The 22,634-nt window shown below is 33.1% G+C and overlaps 1 protein-coding gene across 1 annotated transcript in view; it reads right to left on the reverse strand.

Moving 5' to 3' along the window:
- LOC126882182 (protein Fer3-like) overlaps nt 1-20,812 on the reverse strand; it is a 558,397-nt gene extending 537,585 nt beyond the window's left edge. Inside the window, exon 1 of the mRNA XM_050647002.1 lies at nt 20,711-20,812. Coding sequence (XP_050502959.1) covers nt 20,711-20,758 — 48 coding nt within the window. The 5' untranslated portion in view covers nt 20,759-20,812. The remainder of the gene's footprint in view (nt 1-20,710) is intronic.
- Nucleotides 20,813-22,634: the final 1,822 nt, after the last annotated feature.

Consider the following 22,634-nt stretch of genomic DNA (forward strand, 5'->3'; position numbering starts at 1 on the left):
TGCCTGGTATTCCCCCAGTATTTTTTCCGAATAATGCCTTGGCCTTTTTCTTATACTTTGCGCCAAGATTTTGTAAACTATTTCTTATAGTGCGATGCCTCTGTAGTTTTCGCATAGCATTCTATCACCTTTTTTATGTATAGGGCATATTCTTGCTATGGTCCACTCTTCTGGCATTTTTTCTACTTCCCATATTCTTTTTATCAGGTCATATATCTCTTTCTGTAGTCTTTTCCCTCCTGATTTTATCATTTCGGCCGATATTTCTGTTATTCCTGGGCTTTGTTATTTTTCAAGCTCTTTATTTCGTTCTTTATTTCTTGTTCTGTGGGTATTTCTATTGCTATCTGATCATCTTCAATTTCATGGCTTGTTTCCTTTTGTACTTCGCTCTTATTTAGCAGTTCTGTGAAATAGTTTTGCCAGTTTTCCATTATTTTTTCCGGCTCATTTAGCAACATCCCTTTATCATCTCTCATATATGGTTTTTTTTTTGATATCCTCTTTCCATTTTTTTTATTCCTGGTAGAATGATCTTATTTCTTTTTTTTTTGAAATTTTTCTTCTATTTCTTTCAGTTTGTTCTCATTGTATTTTCTCTTTTTGCTTCTACATTTCCTTTTCATGATTTTTCTCAGTTCTCTGTATTCTTCTCTAGTGCTTTCTTCGTCATTTGTGAGATTTTTGAGTCTTACTTTTCTTATTGCTTCTGCTACTTCTTGACATTCTTCATCATACCAATCTTTTGTTTTGTGTTTTCTTTTGGTTTTCGCTAGGATTGCTTTACTTGTGTTCAAGATTGCTTCTTTGATATTTTGCCATTGTTTGTCTGGGCTTGACGTTTCTTGTTCCCTGATTAGTCTGTTGGTTATTCCCTGTTCATACTTCTTCTGTGTGTTGTTATCTTTTAGTAGTCCTATGTTGAATTGTTTTCCAATTTTTTCCGTTGTTTTATTGTTTCGCTTTATGTTATGCTCGATTTTGTATTCTGCTCTCACCAAGTAGTGGTCAGAGTTACAGTCCGCTCCTCTCATGCTCTTTACATTTATTACATTGTTTGCATGCTTCTTCTCTATTAAAATATAGTCTATCTGATTTACTGTCTTCTTATCAGGGGAAATCCACGTTCCTTTATATATATATATATATATATATATATATATATATATATATATATATATATATATATATATATATATATATATATATATATATATCTTCTCGGCGTAATTAATTGTGTGCTTCTTATCACCATTTGCCTTTCTGTTGCAAAGCCTATTATTCTTTGGCCATTATCGTTCGACAGCTCATGCTTTCACTACAGTTAGGGAAAAATATTTTTTTTTAAAACATCTCTTCTAAAAATTTGTCAACTTTGGGGCGGCACCCCCGCTAAATGGTGGGTGATAGACATATGCTCTCGGGAAATAAATAGCATAGAGATGCATCAAGTCCAACTAGTTTGATTTTACTCAACAAACTTGACTTGACTTGAAAATCAAACTTTTTGTATAAAAAAGTTTGACTTGACTTGATTTCGATATTTTTAGGTTTGACTTGAATTCAAACATCTTCAAACAGTTTGAAAAGTTTGAATATTACGCAACGTGTTTATTTTCAATTTTAAATGAGACCGCCTACGCCTATATTTGTTCAGTGGCGGATCAAGGGGGAAGGGGAGGGGTAGGGGAAATTCCCCCTCTCCCAACAAGGTCAAAAAAAATTTTTTGACAAATTTTAATAAACATAGAAATGTATTGGCTGATACGATATTTATACCTCAGACAGACAAATAAAACCCAATAAACGCGCCAGTTAGGATAATTATTAAGAAAGCTTAATGCATATTTATACATTAATTTTTTTAAAATTTAAACCCAACATTTGTAGCCTGTATCCGAAAAATTATTTAAATTGTAGATATAACACCATATAGACCTGGATCCCGCGTACCAAAAAAAGTTGATTATTAGCAAGCTGAAAATTTTTTAATAGCCTAACGGTGTCTAGTCTGATAAGCTTTGATGTATGGGAACACTGGAACAGAAGAAGTTTTAATTGTGGAAAAGGTTAAAAATTTGGAACGTCAGACTACGTAAACGTTCCATATATTTTGTCGGACAGAACTTCCAATTAATTTGTTACCATTTCATTAAACTCTCATTCAAAAATCAAACTGGTGTTTATCACCAACTGGGCATTTTAATGAGTGGAACACAAAGAACATGTCAAATGACAGGAATCATGTTGGTTAGTAATAGCAGTCTGATTTTTGCATGAGAGTTTAATGAAGGGTAACAAATCAATTGGATGTTCTGACCGACAAAATACATGTGACGTTTTCGTAATCGGACGTTCCAAATTTTTAAGCTGTTCCACAATTAAAACTTCACCTGTTCCAGTTTTCCCGTACATCAAAGTTTGTCTGACTAGACACCGTTAAGCTATTAACAAATTTTCAGCATGCTATTAATCAACTTTTTTTGGTACGCGGGATCCAGGTCTAATAACCCTATGGTTAGTTTTGAATTTTAAAGAAATACCAACGAATATACAGCAATACTAACTTTTGCATTGTGGTACATATTTTCGAGTGAACTAATAGCAGCTTGGTACCACATGTTTTTTCGAACTGGCCCTAAGATAAATAAATGCCTTTTTTAATAAAAGAAAGTCATAAAAATTCCAAATAATTTTATTTTGAGCTGTCCATTGAAAAGCCAAATAGTCTTATTTTATTGTAACCCTTAAGGACATAGGCGTAACATGTCGCTTATCAAAATGTTCTATGTGTTTTAAATGTATTATTTTTTTTAAATCGCGAGAAAACTAATAACAATTTTAAAAACAATTTAAACGCAGCATGAATGATTACATTATTTCTGAGGGACGAACATCCCTGAAAACATCTATAATGTTTATTTTAATAAGTTACGGGGGTGAACATAAAAAGGAAAATTGAGTGTTATTATTAATTGCAAATATTTCATTCAAAAGAAACTTTTTATTTATTCTAAGAGATTTTCGGCCCTCGGTAATAACGCAATCTTTCATTCTGCGTTTAAATTTTTCAAAAATACTTATTAGTTTTCTCAGGTTTCGAAAAAAATAAATATCTACATTTCAAAGTTTTAAATTAAAACACATTGAAAATTTTGACTTTTATGTGGAACTCATTGTATTATTAATATTCTTATCTTAATTGGCAACTAACATGTCTATCTCGACAAAAAAGTATATCTACTAAATAAATTATTTTTCAAACTCTTTCAAACTAGTTTGACAAACAGTTTGAATTTTTAAACCTGTACGATTGACCAGTTTGACTTGACTTGAAATATTTGTCAAAAGGATTGACTTGAATTTGACTTGAAATTAAGTCAAACTCAAGTCAAGTTCAAACATGCAAGTCAAACTTGTGAAACTCTAAAATAGTAGGAAACATAGGCCTCTGCATTTTACTATTAAGTAAATTTTTTGCAAAACGTACAGGAAGGGCTATGTTTCCCAAAAACCACAAATTACCCCCTTTAAAAAGATGAAAATGGGGTTCCGGGGCGAAATTTTTCAAGAAACTCTCATATTAAGCACCTCTTGATATACCAGAATAAAAATAAAACCGGACTTGTGACCATTTTGCGAGGTTCAACCTCTGTTTCCTACACTATATGTATTGTTATGATCTGCTTTCTATTACTTTTATATTAATTATTATTTATTTGATTTATTATTTAATTAACGCAAATCATACATAAAAATTAAGAAAGAATCTCAGGGTGCCTTTTTATAATATAAAAAATGTCTAAATTATCTTATGTTATACTTATCTTCTCTCGTGATTTCAGTATCTCTTAGTTGATCCTTATCGGGATAAAATAGGAAAAGGAAATAAATAGAAAAATCATAAATAAAAACATACAATTACCTTTATTATCAAAAGCAATGTTCTGTAAATTTATCAATTAAATCCTGTGGGCATAACTGTCCAATAGAAACCTTTACCATATAAATTAATCTAATTCAAACAAATATTTATCGCTTTGTTCTTGATACTATTAATAAAACAAGCTAAACAAACAAATTTGGTATATTACTTACATTTCCTATTAAATTTTTGAAATGTTGGAATCTTAAACGTAAAAAAATTTAACTTCTGATTATAAAAAAAAACTATCACATAGGTTATTGACTGACCTTTTTTTTTTCACACACAATGATGTCTCCTCTTGACCCAAACAGCTCCTCCTTGTTGATTATGTAAGGCTACCAATTAAAGCCCTCTCCGTTCTCAGCAAACAATCCAGCAGGATACCAGCAACTATTTCTCCAAAACACAAGCCAGGCCTCTTTTTTGCCAGTACTCTTTCAAAAAACTCCAAAACTCTCTCCTCTCTTTCTCTCAACAATAATCTCCTGAGACCCAAGTATCTTTTTTACTTGGTGTCACAAATAATTTTTATAATGATAATTCTTGTAACTTACTCTCTTGGACTGTACATAATCAAAGAGATATTTCTTCTCGATTTGATTTGTCTCTCGTACCACTTTTCGGCTACTCCCACTATCAAAACAAACCACTAGTACTTGCTGCTGAACTACTCACGAAAACCTTTGACTGCCCCTTTTGGATGCCGGTAACACAATGAATTCCTCTTTCCAAAACTATCTCAACATTCAAAACAAAACTTTCCCCATTCCAAATTTCCAAGCCAATCAGAAACATTTCTTCTTCCCCATTCTTTTTTCATTCGAAACACCCACTCATACTTTCAAAAATATTTCTACCATCATACTAATTACTTTCGGGAAATTCTACAAAATTTACTAGGGGTTAAACAAAAGGATTAAAATTCCAAACTTTCTTTACCTTAATTTTCTAAGAACTAATTACCTATGGCTTCTATATTTCCCGTAATAAACAATCGGTTTAAAATACTAATCCTAAATAACTTTCACTTCACTTTGATTTACAAAAATGTTTTTAATATTCTTCATGGAAAAATTCATTAAGGAGAAACCATTTTGCGTTGAAAGTTTTTATTGCGTTGTTTATTCTATCTTTGACTGATAAATTGAAACACAATAGTATATTACTAGAGCTCGGGAAATATGCAAAATGCATATTAAGTGCATATTTGCATATTTTGGATAAATTGTATAAATGCATTTACATTTATTAAAAGTGCATATTTTCAGATATATTACAATATTGACAAACATCTGAGGACATAAGTAATGCAATGTAGCGAGGTATCTGTGTTAACTCTAGATGGGTAACATGGTCAAATTCTGTAAATTTCATAACCGATAATTTTGAGGGAATTGTGCTCTAAAAAAATGTGCGGTTATTAAAAAAAAACCGTTATTAAAAAGTATTTTGGCACATATTCAAACCATTTTTGTAAATATTGCTGAATCAATTACTAAATTAGAAAAGCAAAAAATTTCATTAGACGAAAGTATTCAAATTACCTATTCATTAGATGAAAAGCCTAAATGCCTTGGGGAAACCAACAAAGGATGCCTATCAAAAATTCTGCACGGTCTTAAAGAAAAATGAGGAATATCAAAAAATAATTCAAATAAAAATATTATTAAGGGGAAAGGCACAAAATGTCGCCTGTCAAAATTTTCAATGTGTTTTAAATGTATTCATTTTTTTCGAATCCAGAGAAAACTAATAAGTATTTTTGGAAAATTGAAACGCAGAATGGAAGATTACCTTATTACCGAAGGAGTAAAGTTCCTTAGAATAAATAAAAAGTTTCTTTTGAAGGAAATATTTGCAACTAAAAATCACACTAAATTTTCTCTTTTATTTTCACCCCTGTAACTTATTTAAAATAAACATTATAAAAGTATTCAGGAACTTTCTGGCTTGAGTAATAATGTAATCTTTCATTCTACGTTTAAAATTTTTAAAAATATGTGTCAGTCTTCTCAGGATTCGAAAAAAATGAATTCATTTAAAACACATTAAACATTTTGACAGGCGAAATTTTGCGCCTAAGTGCTTAAGATGGGGAATTGTGAAGATTATTTCATTCATAGGAGATTCTGACCAATAGGCAGCTACAGAAATAAAAATTAAAGTGATAATTTTTGATAATATCTCGTCGTCAAGTATATTACGTCAGACGCTCTTCGTTACTACGAAAAAATACATTCAGTGACATAATGACAATTAATGTTTTAAAAGTTATAAAAGTGATGACTTTCAACCGTCAAATATTTATAGCAACTGTGTGTTTAATTGTACTAATTTGTACTTATATAAATAAATTACAATAAAATTTCAAACAGTTTTATTCATGAAAAAATCGCAACAAATTGCACTCGATCTCTAAAATTATTATCGAATTTTTGCCCTCGTGACACTTTGACATAATTTCACTGTCAAAGTGTCACTCGGGAAAACTTCGATAATTTTAGAGCTCTTGTGCAATTACTATCTACTGATAATTTAATTTTTCAGGTAGAACTTCCAATTATACAATATTTTATGTTTGCTCCTTTAACGCCATTTGAAGTAGAAAGTTTTTCCACATAAAAAATTATTATCTGAAAGACGGCACAGTTTTTCCCTAGAAAATTTAGAAAAACGTTTAATAATATAATAGTTTTAACTCTAATAGATAATAATATAATAAATACCGATGATGATGATGAATATAAAGAATAAATGAATATAATGATGTAGGAAGTAGGTAACGTAGGTAATAGAAATTTCAATAAACCTCTTTTGTGACTTTAGTATAAAGTAAATGAAATACTTTATAAAAGGATTATTACTGTTGCGTTTTTATTTATATGCATTAAATTCATAAAAGCATATTTTAGTGCATATTTCAACTGTTTTTGCTGCATATTTGCATGCATATTTTAGGGTTTTTTAAGTGCATATTTCTCGAGCTCTATATATTACTAATAATTACTAGAAATCGCATTTTAAATATAAATGTTTTAAACTCAAATGTAAAGAACCTATGATTTGCTTAACAAATTTCGATTAAAACGAGCCGACTAGCAGCGATTTCAGTTGACGTTTAGCTGTGTCGACAGAAAACAAATATTTCAAGAAGGATTGTGACGTCACATTTTTGATTGTGAGGTCGATTATCTCAAAGATGGTTACAGATATCGAAATTCCGTTTTCAGATTTAGATTCAGAAACAAAACTACATGAGAATCCATGGGTAAATCGGCTCTGAGTATTGCAGGAGCGGCGACGCACGAAAGAACGAACGAACAGACTTTGCGAATTTATAAACGAAAAGTTTTCGTTGAAAAGACCAAATACATGATTATAACTAAGAAAACAAACATACAAACAAGCATACATTTGGGAAATGTACCGATGGAACGGGTTAATAAATAAAAATACCTAGGAACCTGGATTTTAGAGAAAAATGATCAAACAACAGAAATAAGGACCAGGATAGATTTAGCAAGAAATGCGATTGTAAAAATAAAAAAAAATATCTGCAACAAAGACCTTAGCTTAGAACTGAGAGTAAGAACTTTGAGATACTATACGTGTTCTCGATACTGCAATATGGTCTTGAAAGCTGGACATTGAACTAAGAACACATAGATAAGCTACAGTCATTTAAAATCTGGTATTACAGAAGGATGCTTAGAATAAAACTCAGAATAAGACTCAGAAGAAAACGAACACGGAAGTATTGCGAGAAATGGGTAAACAATGCAAAATAATAAACACAATAAAAATAAGAAAGTTACACTATCTGGGACACGTAATAAGGGGACAGCGATATGAAATGCTAACAATGATAATACAGGGAAAGATCAGAGGCGGAAGGAGTATAGGAAGAACGAGAGTGTCATGGTTGAAGAATTTAAGGGACTAGTTTAAATGCAGTTCTATAGAACTCTTCAGAGTAGCCGTAGATAGAGTAAAGATAGTGATGTTGATATCCAACCTCCGATTAGGAGACGGCATTTAAAGAAAAAGAGTCCGGAGTCCGGAACATCAACTGAGGACAAATTTAATAATGGATGGCGTGGCGATGCGAGTAGCACTGTTTAAAATGCAGAAGCAGGATAGGTATTGGTCTCAAAATACGGACAAAAGAAAACAATACTGAATGACCGACTAGTTTTAAAATTTAAAGAAAACGATTAGCAGATGAAGCAATATTAAAATTAAAAAATGGCAAGGCTGCAGGACACGATAATATTAAGGCTGAGCTAATTAAATATATGGAAGGAGAAGGATTACAATTACTATGGAAGATCGTAAGGAGCTGTTGGCGTACCGGATGCATACCTAGAGATTGGACGCTTGCAACTATTCTACCATTACACAAAAAAGGCGATAAACATAAGTGTTCTAACTATAGAGGAATATCATTGTTGGTAGTTGCTAGTAAAATCTACGAAATAATACTAGAGAAAAAGCTGCGAGAAAAGATCGAGGCCACACTGGATGACAGCCAATGCGGCTTTAGGCCAGGGCGAGGTACAACCGATCTCATATTCACGGTGAGACAGTTATCAGAAAAAGCCCTAGAGCATAACAGTAAGTTGTATCTCTGTTTTGTGGACTTGGAAAAAGCATTTGATCGGGCGCCACGTAACAAGATCTGGGAAATATTAAACCGTAGAAATGTGAAACCGAAGTTAATCCAAGCAATAAAGAGTATATATAAATGTACACGTAATAATGTAAGAACGAACAATTGCTCATCTCTTGAATTCTACACAAGGACAGGTGTAAGACAAGGTGGTGTTCTGAGTCCTTTGTTATTTATAACTCTAATGGACGAAATTGCAAAAGAATGCAGGGGTAAGGTAAAAAGAACTAGGGTTGGGGTGTATAAACTTCAACAAGTTTGCGTGTCAGAGTTGATATATGCCGATGACCTGGTTATTGTGGCAAAATCAGAAAAAGACTTGCAAGTAAATGTGAATGTTTGGAATGAAGCCCAACGGCGGATCCAGCAACCTTGAGGAGGGGGCAATGAAATAAAAATTTTCTCGTCACTCGCGTACGCATGATTCTTTTTCGGTATGGGCTGTTACTTTATTTTTCTTCATGTACCATGTCCTTTCAGAACGTTGGTTACTATCATAGCTATCTTAATTTCCTTCACTGCCACCCTAAATCGACCACGAAGTGCTTTTTCGTCCTGGACTGCGTTTGCCTTATATTTTCACTTTAATAAATAATATTTGCATAATATTTTGTAGCAACCTATATTTGAAACTTCTCATTACATGTCCAAAATACTCCACTTTTGTCTTCTTGATGCCACTATAATCTCAGTAGTCTTGCTGAGACGTTCTAGTATTGTGGAGTTTCGAATCTTCTTGACTCAAGATACTTTTAAAATTCTTCTATAGAACCACATTTCGAAAGCCTCAAGGCGATTTAGGTAAGTAGATCGATTTTATTCACAGTCCAAGACTCGACACCATACAGTAAGACCGAGAACACGTACTTTGGAGAAGGAATTCTGTTTTATGTTTCATTCCGTTATTCAGTTGTCAACAGGACACAAAACTCACTATTTATTTTCAATCGTAATTATTTCTTACTTAAAAAAAGTCCACAACAGGCCAGTGGCGTAACAAACTCCGTCGGGGCCCCCCGCAGAATTTGAAGTGGGGCCCCTTTTAACCCGGGAGCAGTCGCGCCGTTAGAAAAATCCAACTTTTTATCAATTTCCGTGATAACCTAATGAAAAATTTTGCAACATAACTTTCCACTTGTAGGTGCCTCGAAGAAGTTTGTAGTAATGCGTAGGATTTTTTTAAATCTTTTTAATTTCATTTTTATTTTTTTTTGTGGAATTTATGGCTTTGCTGGGAACCAATTAGTTTTAGAATTGTTAGAAATAGGTATTTTTAACATAACAAGCAAACAAAAATATTATAAAATTGAAATTTGTTTTAAATTCATATTGTTAGATTTTGTTCTACGCGCGACTGCTTACGTGACAGAAGTGAGCGCGACTGCTCCCGCGTTAAACAATTACTAAATAAGACTTATTTAACAAAAACTTTTTTGTGTTAGCGTTATCATTCACTGTTCATAACAACTTAAATTTCTCATCTTTATTGGTATACAGACCCATTTCGACCCGGGGTGCAAGGGGGCAGCGTGAGCCGCCCTAATATAGGGAAAAAAGAAAAATTTTATAAGGAAATTATAAAAATTATAAAAACATAACTATATGATTAAAGATTTACTTAAGTAGATTATAGATTAAATAACACAAAAATTTTTTAAGGAAATTATAAAAATCATAAAAACATAAATATATGTTAAAATCCATAAGGAAAATTTTCCTGTAGCCGGCTGTATACCATTAATTACAAAAATTGAAGAAAAAGATCTTCTGCGTAAAAGGTATATTAGTTTAAAACCCCAATAAAGGGCTACATTAAAATACAGAACGTTTTCGCTCTAAAGAGAGCATTATCAGTGTTCTAAGCAAGCTCTACTATGTTTAAATATGCAATTATATCATTCCAGTTGAAATATTGTGAACTATAAAGGTACTTAACTCTTAGAGAGAAATTCATATTTTTCGACATACCTCGTATAAAGTTGGTAAAATGTGATATATTACGATTGAATCTTCGTTTTGAGATAATGCAGAGCTTTTTATAAAGAATCTGATAAGAATTTTATAAATAATTTTTTCGTAAAATTAAAAAATTAATAATAAAATAGTTATTATAATTGTAATAAAATGATGTCGGTTATCGGTAATTTGAGAAATATGTGGAAAAATTTATTTTTTATTTACAAGGATGTAATTACATATTATACCCTATTCAACGAATATACGCCTGTGTTGGATTATTTCGACAACGAATATTTTATTGTGCAAAATATGAAGAACGAAAATAAATTGCAAATTACATTGTTGTTTAATGGAATAATTATTAGAGCCATTTACTTTCGTACTTCTTATGTTGCACACTGAAATATTCGTTGTCACGATAATCCAATACAGGCGTATGTTGGTGGAATGAACCATAAAATTAAAATCGTATATTGTTAAATATAAAAGTACTTTACCCTTGAGTTAAATTCCTATTTTTGACTTACCTCGTATAAAATTGATAAGCTTTGATATCTGATGGTTTATCTGGCTTATTTTGTATCTCAGATTTAAGACCATTCAGAGCATTTCATGAAGAATAACTTTTTTCGTAAAATTGGTAATAAAAATGTTTCCCGTATGGTTCGAAGACACGCAGACATACTGTATAAGTGCTCAAAAAAATTTATTTTGAATTTTCAAATTGTAATGTCTGACAGGACCGTAACTATCATTGGGGCAACCGGGGCAGTGCCTCGTGGCCCCCGGCGAAGGGGACCCCGCGATTTTAATCGCGTTATACTGCCTGTAGGCAATATAATGCGATTAAAAACCTACATTATAGCCGAAGAATGTAAGTAACATTATATGTAGTATATTTTTTATGAAAACAGAAAATATGTTATATTGATGGTAAATATTTGCAAAATATTTAGCTTAAAATAATGTGATTTCAATTTTTTTTGTGTTGGTCAACTAAAATAGCAATATGTAGGTAGGTACAGGAAACTTCAGTCATGGGGTACATTAAAATGCGTTTTCAAGTGGTTAAGTATCAATTTTCCCTTCCCAGACTCCTTCTGCTGGGTGATTAACCCCAGACCCCCGGTATGGGGCCCCCAACATCGTACTTATGGCCCTGATTGAATTTCATATTCGAATTCAACATAATCAAAAAGCAAATAGAAACATTTTTGAACAAAGTAAAATGATGAATTCACCGATATCTTTTAAAATTATTTAATATAAAACAGTTTTATTGTTTAAAGAATTAATAAACAATTAGAGGCATCTGTGATAGAACTTTTCACTTTAAGATAAAATATATATAAACTAATAAAAAATGTTTTAGAAAAATATAAGCTTGTTTGATTTTTTCCGAAACCGAAACAATGCAAGTTTTTCTACATTGACTCCCCTAAAGCGTTAAGTGTTATAATTTCCTTATCTTACCGTTTATCTGTTGAGAGATTGTCCAATGATTACACTAGAAAAGTCGTCAATAATTGCTAAATAAATGCGTACCAAACACAAACATAAATAACATTCAATGCAAACAACCAATATGAAATTACTGGCGATAATATTGTATCGAAATACTTAAAGTAGGTAAAGAACAGAGAAAGAAAACCCATTTTTAGATTTAAAAATGTTCTTCTTAAATTCGGCAAATTGCAATTCTAGTATCTTTCAATAGTCACGTACAAAGCATTATACAGTTTATTGTCGCTGTCATAAAATTTCGGTAGGCCGGAAGGGATTAAGTTTCTAGATATTATGAGATGATTCACTTGGCAAATACGTCTACATAGTTAGAACTTTTTACGTTTTTAAATTTAAACAGACAACGTAAAATAATATAACAAGAACAGATTTTTACATAATATCAGATGACAAGATGGGGCCCTTAAGCGACAAGGAGGGGGCAATTGACCCCATTGACCCCCCCTTCGATCCGCGCCTGATGAAGCCTTTAAGAAATTTGGGATGAGAATAAATATTGAAAAAACAGAAGCTTTAGTAATATCGAAAACACAAGAAAATATAAATGTTAAGTTGAATAATGAGACCATTACACAAGTTGAGGACTTCAAGTATCTAGGATCAACAATGAATGGGCAAGGAAATATAGAACCAGAAATAAACAGCAGGGTAATGAGTGCAACAAAATTATACTATGCACTAAATAAAAGTTTTATTAGGAAGAAAGAAGTAAGCCTGAAAACAAAAATTAAAGTATTTCAAACCGTATACGAGCCGGTGCTACTCTACGGTACTGAAACGTGGATAGTGAACGACAACATCCGTAGTAAAATCCAAGCATGCGAAATGCGATATTTACGGGCGGTATCCGGGGTGACCAGACGTGATCGTATAAGAAATGAAGACATACGTGAAAGGTGCGGTGTTGGAAGGACCTTAGACAGACTTAAAACGAAACAGTTATCGTGGTTCGGACATATGGCGAGAATGAGTGAAGGTAGAACTGTAAAGAGGGTATGGAAAGCGGCATCTGACAACAAACAAAGAAGAGGCAGGCCAGCAAGAACGTGGAATGCAAATATTGGAAAGGCTTGCGGAAAAAGAAATATTGGGTGGAGAGAAGCAGAAAGACTAGCTACCGACCGAAAGGCATGGAGACGTCTCATTTCTCCACTTACCTCGACACCGTAAGGTACAAGAGGACGGCTTAAGTAAGTAAAGTAGAAAACGATTAGTCTAAAACTACATGTAGAAATTGCAGAGAAGCAAAAGATACAAAACTGGGAATACGCGTTCAGATTGACTGAAATCACGTCCATTAATCACGTGAGGCTCGAAAGGGGGAGAGGGGGGTCCATAAAAAATCACGAAATATCACAGTACACGTACTATAGATGGTCTTAAACCTCAAACCTCACCATGTAACACCAAGGGGGAGGGTAGGTTAAAAAATGCCAAAAAAAACATCACGTGATTAATGGACGACCCCTTACCTACCTAAACAAGTTAAATCTAAATCTGACGATTGCCGCAGGATAAGCTGGATGTCTATATTATAGACCAGGGCGGATCTGTAAAAAACGTATATTTTTGGATGTGCGAGGTGGCATTCGGATTTTTGCAAATAAAGTTAGGTGACAACTTCAATAATAATAATTGACTTATATGCTCCTTCTCAAATATGCCCGGAACATTAATAAAAAAATTAAAATATTTAAAAATTTCGAGAAACATTTTTCTACTTTCTTTGCTTATAACTTTAAAAAACAAAGTCATAGTGATAAAATAATTATAAGTGAATTTTGATTATTGAATTGAATTGATGTACGACTGGTTAAAAATTTCTTAAATTATTACCCTATTTTTCTCCAGAATGGGCGGCTCTGGAAATTCAATTATCTTTATTTTATTTTTCTACGACTTTGTTCCAAAATAAATCATTTTAAAGTTATAAGCAATGAAAGTAGAAAAAAATCGATGTTTTTCGAAATTTTTAAATATTTTAATTTTTTTATTAATGTTCCGGGCATATTTGAGGAGCATAAGTTAATTATAATTATTGAAGTTGTCACCTAACTTTATCAGCAAAAATCCGAATGACACCTCTCACATCCACCTCAAAACAGATCCGCCCTGGTCTAATAATAATATATAGGTAATATCGGTTTACAACTGTCTTCGACGTCTTCCGATTTCCAATCTTCATCTCGTTCTGCCATTCCATAGATCGTCCACGAGTACCCTGTCCCTGATTTCTCTATCAACTCCTTCTCTCTAACTTCTTCTAGACCTTCCTGGTCTGCGCCTTCCTCCTGGTTGCAGTCGAGGATTTGTCTTGGGATTCTGTTCTCCGGCATTCTCCTTACGTGTCCGTACCAACTGAGTTGTTTCATCCTGATGTCGTCAACAATAGTATGTGTAACCCCCATGATTTCACGGACTCTCTCGTTCGTTATTCTGTCACGTCTAGATATTGCCGCCGAACGGCGCCAGAAGTCCATTTCTGTTGCTCTAACAATTTTTTCTGTTCTGTCTTTTAGGGGCCAAACTTCGCATCCATATGTTGTGATGCTTTTTATTATAGTGTTATATATTCTTCTTTTATTTTCCTTAGAAATATTTTTATCCCACAGTACGCTGTTCAGTAAGGATATGCCTTTCTGTCCCTGTATATTTCGTTCCTTAATAGCTGCATCTAATTTTCCATCTTGAGTGATCTTTAGAGATGCATCAAGTCAAACTAGTTTGATTTTACTCAACAAACTTGACTTGACTTGAAAATCAAACTTTTTGTATAAAAAAGTTTGACTTGACTTGATTTCGATATCTTTAGGTTTGACTTGAATTCAAACATCTTCAAACAGTTTGAAAAGTTTGAATATTACGCAACGTGTTTATTTTTAATTTTAAATGAAACCGCCTACACATTTATATGTTCACTGGCGGATCAACGGGGGTGGGGGAGGGGTAGGGGAAATTCCTCCCCCTCCCAACAAAGTCCAAAAAAATTTTTTTGACAAATTTCAATAAACATAAAAATGTATTGGCTGATACGATGTTTAAACCGGAGACAGACAAATAAAACCCAATAAACGCGCCAGTTGGAACGATTATTAAGAAAGCTTAATGCATATTTATTAAAGATTAATTATTTTAAATTCAAACCCAACATTTGTAGCCTTTATCCGAAAAAAATTTAAATTTTAGATATAAAACCATATATACCCGGATCCCGCGTACCAAAAAGAAAGTTGATTAATAAATAGCAAGCTGAAAATTCGTTAATAGCTTAACGGTGTCTAGTCAGACAAACTTTGATGTATGGGAACACTGTAACAGAAGAAGTTTTAATTATGGAAAAGGTTAAAAATTTGGAACGTCAGACTACGTAAACGTTCCATGTATTTTGTCGGACAGAACTTCCAATTTATTTGTTACCGTTTCATTAAACTCTCATGCAAAAATCAGACTGGTGTTTATCACCAACTGGGCATTTTAATGAGTGGAACACGAAGAACATGTCAAATGACAGGAATCATGTTGGTTAGTAATAGCAGCCTGATTCTTGCATGAGAGTTTAATGAAAGGGTAACAAATCAATTGGATGTTCTGAATGACAAAATACATAGGACGTTTTCGTAATCTGACGTTCCAGATTTTTAAACTGTTTCACAATTAAAACTTCCCCTGTTTCAGTGTTCCCGTACATCAAAGTTTTTCCGACTAGACACCGTTAAGCTATTAACAAATTTTCAGCTTGCTATTAATCAACTTTTTTTTGGTACGTGGGATCCAGGTCTAATAACCCTATGGTTAGTTTTGAATTTTAAGGAAATACCAAGGAATATACAGCAATACTAACTTTTGTATTGTGGTACATATTTTCGAGTGAACTAGCAGCTTGATACCACATGTTTTTTCGAACTGGCCCTAAGATAAATAAATGCCTTTTTTAATAAAAGAAAGTCATAAAAATTCCAAATAAGTTTATTTTGAGCTGTCCATTGAAAAACCAAATAGTCTTATTTTATTGTAACCCTTAAGGGCATAGGCGTAACATGTCGGTTATCAAAATGTTCAATGTGTTTTAAATGTATTAATTTTTTTCAAATCCTGAGAAAACTAATAAGAATTTAAAAAAAATTTAAACGCAGCATGAAAGATTTTATTATTTCTGAGGGACGAACATCCCTGAAAACTTCTATGTTTATTTTAATAAGTTACAGGGGTGAACATAAAAAGGAAAATTTAGTGTTGTTATTAATTGCAAATATTTCATTCAAAACAAACTTTTTATTTATTCTAAGAGACTTTCGGCCCTCGGTAAGAACGCAATCTTTCATTCTACGTTTAAATTTTTCAAAAATACTTATTAATTTTCTCAGGATTCGAAAAAAATAAATATCTACATTTAAAAGTTTTAAATTAAAACACATTGAAAATTTTGACTGTTATGTGGCACTTATTGTATTATTAATTTTCTTATCTTAATTGGCAACTAACATGTCTATCTCGACAAAAAAGTATATCTACTAAATAAATTATTATTCAAACTCTTTCAAACTAGTTTGACAAACAGTTTGAATTTTCAAACCTGTACGATTGACCAGTTTGACTTGACTTGAAATATTTGTCAGAAGGATTGACTTGAGTTTGACTTGAAATTAAGTCAAACTCAAGTCAAGTTCAAACATTCAAGTCAAACTTGTGCAACTCTAGTGATCTTTACTCCCAGATATTTGTAGTCTTCACATAATTTTATTCTGGTCATCTTCTTCTTTAAGTACCGTGCCCAAATTTTTAGGCGTGGGTAGCTTCCATAACAATTTGCCGATATCGTTCTCGATCTTGTGCGGCATGTAACAATTGATCTGCCGATAAGCCAGTCCATTGACGAAGGTTTCGGAGCCATGAATATTTCTTTCGACCAATTCCTCTTTTTCCGTCGATCTTTCCATTGAGTATTAACTGCAGCATCCTGTATCTGCTACCTCTCATTATATGCCCCAGATATTCAACTTTTCTCTTTTTTATCATCTTTATTAAGTCACCTTCGCCTTGACCTACTCTGTTTAAGACTTCTCTGTTAGAAATGCGTTGAACCCAAGATATTCTGAGCATTCTACGATATGACCACATCTCAAAGGCTTCTAATTTGTTCATCATGTTAACCTTCATGATCCAGGTTTCACATCCATATAGTAATACAGGATACACATAACATTTTAGGAACTTGATTCTTAGTTGTAAGTTCAGCTGAGAGTTGCTCAGAATAGATCTAAGTTTCATAAATGCTCCTCTTGCAATTTCTATACGAGTTTTAATGTCTTCATCCGGATTTAGTGTCTCGTTTATCCAACATCCTAGGTATTTAAAATGGTTAACTTTTGTTATTGATTCATCACTGACAATTAGTTGCATAGGGCCGACGTCTTGTTTACTAACCACAAGTAACTTTGTCTTTGTTGCATTTATGTTAAGTCCGTTATTGGAGCATTCTCTAGTGACTCGATCTATAAGGAATTGAAGATCTTCGATGTTTTCAGCCATGATCGCGGTGTCGTCTGCATATCTGATGTTGTTAATAGTTTCACCCCCGATTCGAACTCCACATTGTCCTTCCAAGGCTTCATTAAAAATTATTTCTGAGTATACGTTAAACAAAGTTGGGGATAACACACAACCCTGTCTGACACCTCTTTGAATGCAAATTTTGTCTGTTTCTTTGCCGTCTACCAGAATAGAAGCTTCTTGATTCCAATATAGATGTTGTAAAAGTCTCAGATCTGTATCATCTATTCCAATCATTTCTAGATATTGAAACAACCTATCATGTTGAACTCTATCAAACGCCTTCTCAAAATCTATAAAGCAGACGTAAATTGGTTTCTGTACTTCCCATGATCGTTGAAGTAAGGTTAATATTGAGAACAAAGCTTCCCTTGTTCCCAATCCTTCTCTGAAACCGAATTGTTTGTTTCCCATTGTCTCTTTACATTTCTGCTTGATTCTATTAAGAATTATCTTAAGAAGTAGCTTGAGAGAGGCTCATGAGACTAATTAGTCTAAAGTCTTTACATGATGATGTATTAGGTTTTTTTGGAAGTGGAATAAATGTAGACTCTAACCATATCTGTGGCATCATTCCAGTCTCGTATATATGGTTATAAATGTTTGTTAGTTGTGAGACATTGTCGTCATCCAGAAGTTTGAGCCAGTCTGATGGTACTTGGTCAGGGCCTGGAGATTTCCCATTTTTGCTCTGTTTGATGGCTTTCTCTACTTCCGCTTTTAAAATGCTAGGACCAGTATTCGTATACTTTGTGGTGTTAAGTGGTGGCCTCGTATCCAGGAAGAGCTCTTTCTGGTTATACACATTCTGGTCATACACATCTACAAAAAATGCCAGCAACAAGAGGTGTACGTGTACACCCAATTCGGCTTCAGAAATAACGAATTTGTGAATCAGTGAGGCTCTTCATTAAATACTTATAGTTTCACGAGGAGCCCGTACGTCACTCCTGTTTTATAATCTAAAAAAGGTTGTGTTTTCACCGATATGTTTTTCAAGCGATTGTATCTATACAGGGCCGCGCCAAGGCTTTCAAGCGCCCCATGGCAAGTAATTTTAAGCGCCCCTTTCCTCCTTCCTTTGTAAGTAGTTTTTTGCAACTTAGTGAAACGGTATACGGTATACCTACAAACTATTTGTTATGTGTTAGGAAAGTAACATCATCATAATCTAGCCGTTATCGTCCACTGAACAACATAGGCCTCATCTAATTTTCTCCATGTCTCCCTATCTTGAGCTACCATCATTTAGTTGTCGGCAGTTCTTTTTACATCGTCACTCCAGCGCGTTGGTGGCCGATCTCTGCTTTGTTTGTCCGCCCGCGGTCGCTATTCCAATCATCTTCTAGTCCAGCTGTTGTTCGGTGTTCTTGCCACATGGCCTGTCCATTTCCATTTCTTTTTTGCGCTACATGTTCTACTATGTCTTTGATTCTTTTTCTTTGATTGATGATATTATTTGGTATTCTGTCTCTCCTTCTCCTTGTGATTCCTAGCGTGGTCTTCTGGGTAACTCTTAGTTATTTGTTCTTAGATTTTCAGCAGCATGAAGGTAATATGCTGATAAGTTATTATGAATACTATAAATATTTACAAAAAAAAAACAACGATTACACTATCAGATAACAGATATTTATAATTATAATCCGTTTACTCACGGTTTTTGCTCCATATTTTAAAAAACCGCTTTAATTGACATGACATTTGGCGTACGCATAGCTAACATATCAAAGAAAAAAATTGATATTGCGTCGATGTTCGCTTTTGCCCTGGGGGTGAGTACAACCCTTTTTCGGGGATGAAAAAATATACATTAAAGATGAAGTCCGCAAGGCAATACTTTTCGAGTTATTTGGGAGTGAATATGTTAATTTTTCAACATAAAACCACGGTTTTAGACTGTTTTTTGCAAATAACACAAAAAGTGTGTATTTTATTGAAAACAATTTTCTTATCAAAAAATGAAATAGCTTATAAAAAAATGAAAAAAATTGTGTATGCAGGGAGTCAGTAGACCTAGTAGAGGCAGAGTTGTAGCTCGTGGAAAATGGGTTCTTATTAGTCAAATTCCAAATCGAATACATATTTCAAGTTGAGATAACCAAAAATGAAGCACTTTTCGAGTAAAACTCATCGTAACTTTTTTAAAGTCTTTTGGAAAAACTTTATTATTGTTTTTTTTTTATGTTTCTAGCATCAAAAGTAAGCCACTTACGCTAAAAATAAAGTTGGTGTCGCAAAAATCTCCGCTTAATTAGCATCCCAAATGAAATTAATCGTTACAGCTTTACAATTTACTTATGTAGGACTATATTTATGTACTTATGTAGTTTTACATGACCTCTAAATTTAAATTTTGAAAAAATGCTTTTTTTCAAAAATTTTCTTAAGAATATTTTTTCGTTAAAATACTTACTTTTTGAGTTATTTGGAAAAACGCGTTTAAAAACGTGTTTTTTATTGAAAAATGAACATATTTATTCACTCGCAAATAACTCAAAAAGTATCGACTTAATCTGAAAATGTTATAGAACAATTATTTATCTTTATAGTTACTTACAATTCGTCAGTTTTTCCTCCTCCGGTCTTATTTTGAACTTATATTTTTTCACCTCTGAGAAGGTGTGGTACTCACCACCAGGGCAAAAGCACACGTCGATATAATATCAATTTTTTTCTTTGACATGTTAGCTATGTGTATGTCAAATTTCATGTCAAATCTAAGCTGTTCTAAAATTTGGAGGTTTTGCAATATGTTACCGTGAGTGAATGGACTAATAGTTCAGGTTAATGAGAGAAATAAGGGTTCGTACACTTATGGGATCAAAGTAATACAAACTGCTATTTTAATATTTACCTACGATAGGTAAGTTTTTAATTCTACAAGATAATAAAATATTATTACTAATATTTCTAGTAATTTCGGTATTGTCAAATTATTTTTTCGGTACCTACCGGCGCGGCGCCTTTTTGATACGGCGCCGAGGGGCGCCGCCCCTCTTCGCCCTTATGGACGGCGCAGCCCTGTGTCTATAAATCACCTATGTTGCTACCAAAATAAAATAAAAGCCTCAACTTACATTACTTGTGTCCCACGGACCTCGATCATTAGGAAATGACATTTTCATTACAAACAACTGGAATAATAAACCTATCACGCTGCAACAAATCACCCACACACCCCGTAGAGCACTTGTCACTCAAAATTTTCAATAATAACTGGATAAAATTAGGAACACGCGATATCCCTGCACATGTTTCTTTTCTTTTGTCCCTCTTCGTAAGGGTTGAGCGTTCATTGGATGCCATTTCAAAAGGGGATGGTATTGTAAGGCTTGTAGCCAATGAAATCGTTTTAAGATGTTGCAAGTCGAAGTTTTGGGAAGTAGGGGTTATTGCAAAGGTGCATAGAGGGTAGTTTCGGTTCTTCTGTTAGTATTGACTTTAGTGCAGGGGTTCATATTTGGGGGAAGTTTTCGGAAGGAAATATTCTCTTGTGTAGAGGATATTAATGTAAGGTATGTGATGGAATTTTAATGTTTTCTCTTTATTTTGTAGATAGAGGTCCATTGTATGATAAATTGTGTTTGATTAATGCACTGAATTTGAAATATAAATTATTGGTCATGTATTATTTTAAAAATAATAGTTATTTTTCTAAAACCGTGTTAAAAATGCAAGTTTTAGCACTCCATACGAGCGTTAAAAATGCTACTTTAAGGCACTAGTGCTTTAAAAAAATTTTAAGGCACTGCAGTTCGTATTGACCGTATATGCAATTTTGATGTAATGTCAAAAAAATATAAAATTGGAATGTCAGTAAGTTCAAGTAAAAGTTTTTGTAGATATTGTCCTGTAATTACGTTTCTAGAAAAAATATTGTATGCTATGCGTGTTAAAAAGTACATTTTTAAGGCACTCATGTGAATTGCAGATGATATTTATAGTTATTTAGGTATGATGTAAGTGTTTAAAATTACACGTTTAAGGCACGCATCTGAAAGTTTGCAGAATGAGCGATAGCGATTTCTGCAATTCACATGAGTGCCTTAAAAATGTACTTTTTAACACGCATATCATACAATATTTTTTTCTACAAACGTAATTACAGGACAATATCAACAAAAATTTTTACTTGAACTTGACTGACATTCCATTTTTATATTTTTTTGACATTACATTAAAATTACCTATACAATCAATCCGAATTGCAGTGCCATAAATTTTTTAAAGCACTAGTGCCTTAAAGTAGCATTTTTAACGCTCGTAAGGAGTGCTAAAAATTTCATTTTTAACAAGGTTGTAGAAAAAATTTATTAAGTACAGAGCTGAAGGCGTCAAGGACCTTCTTCTTCTTATTGCGCCGCCTTCTAACGAAAATTGGCGATCACTTCTTTAAACGCTTCCCTTTTTTTTTGCAATGTGAAATATATGTTATGTTCAACACTGAGGTTAGTTATCTGATATGATATCTTCTTTCTTCCCAAGCGTTTTTCTCCCTCTACTCTTCCTTGCATGATGCCGTGGAGCAGAGTATTTATCGTTTCGAAGTATGTGGGTCAGATGCGATGTTTTTCTTATTTTAATTGTGTTCGTGTTCACAAGATAAGCTTTCTGCTATGTCCAATTCGTTTTAACATTTATTCGTTTCAAAACTTTTGCAGTTCAAAGAATTTTCAGAATATGCCTATATAGCCACATTTAGAATGCCTCCAATTTTTTTAGGATTGGACTTTCAGAGTCCAAGCCGCTACACCATACAGTAGTTGGGACCCAACATTACATTCGACGTCAAGGACCAATAGCAAAAAATTTGTCTACTTTCCGATTTATTTTGTTCGTAGCAATTTTTCTCAAATTTACAACAGCTGATTTTTGCACGTCGACTTTGCAAGACTACAATATTGTTGTGGTCGTTCCTTATCCTAGTTATCCTTATATAATAATAGTTTGAAGGGAACTTTATTTCTTGTTCTAATTATTAAAAGTACCTACGTCTTTCTA

Source organism: Diabrotica virgifera, chromosome 3 (assembly GCF_917563875.1).
Source record: "Diabrotica virgifera virgifera chromosome 3, PGI_DIABVI_V3a".
Classification (NCBI taxonomy): Eukaryota; Metazoa; Arthropoda; class Insecta; order Coleoptera; family Chrysomelidae; genus Diabrotica; species Diabrotica virgifera.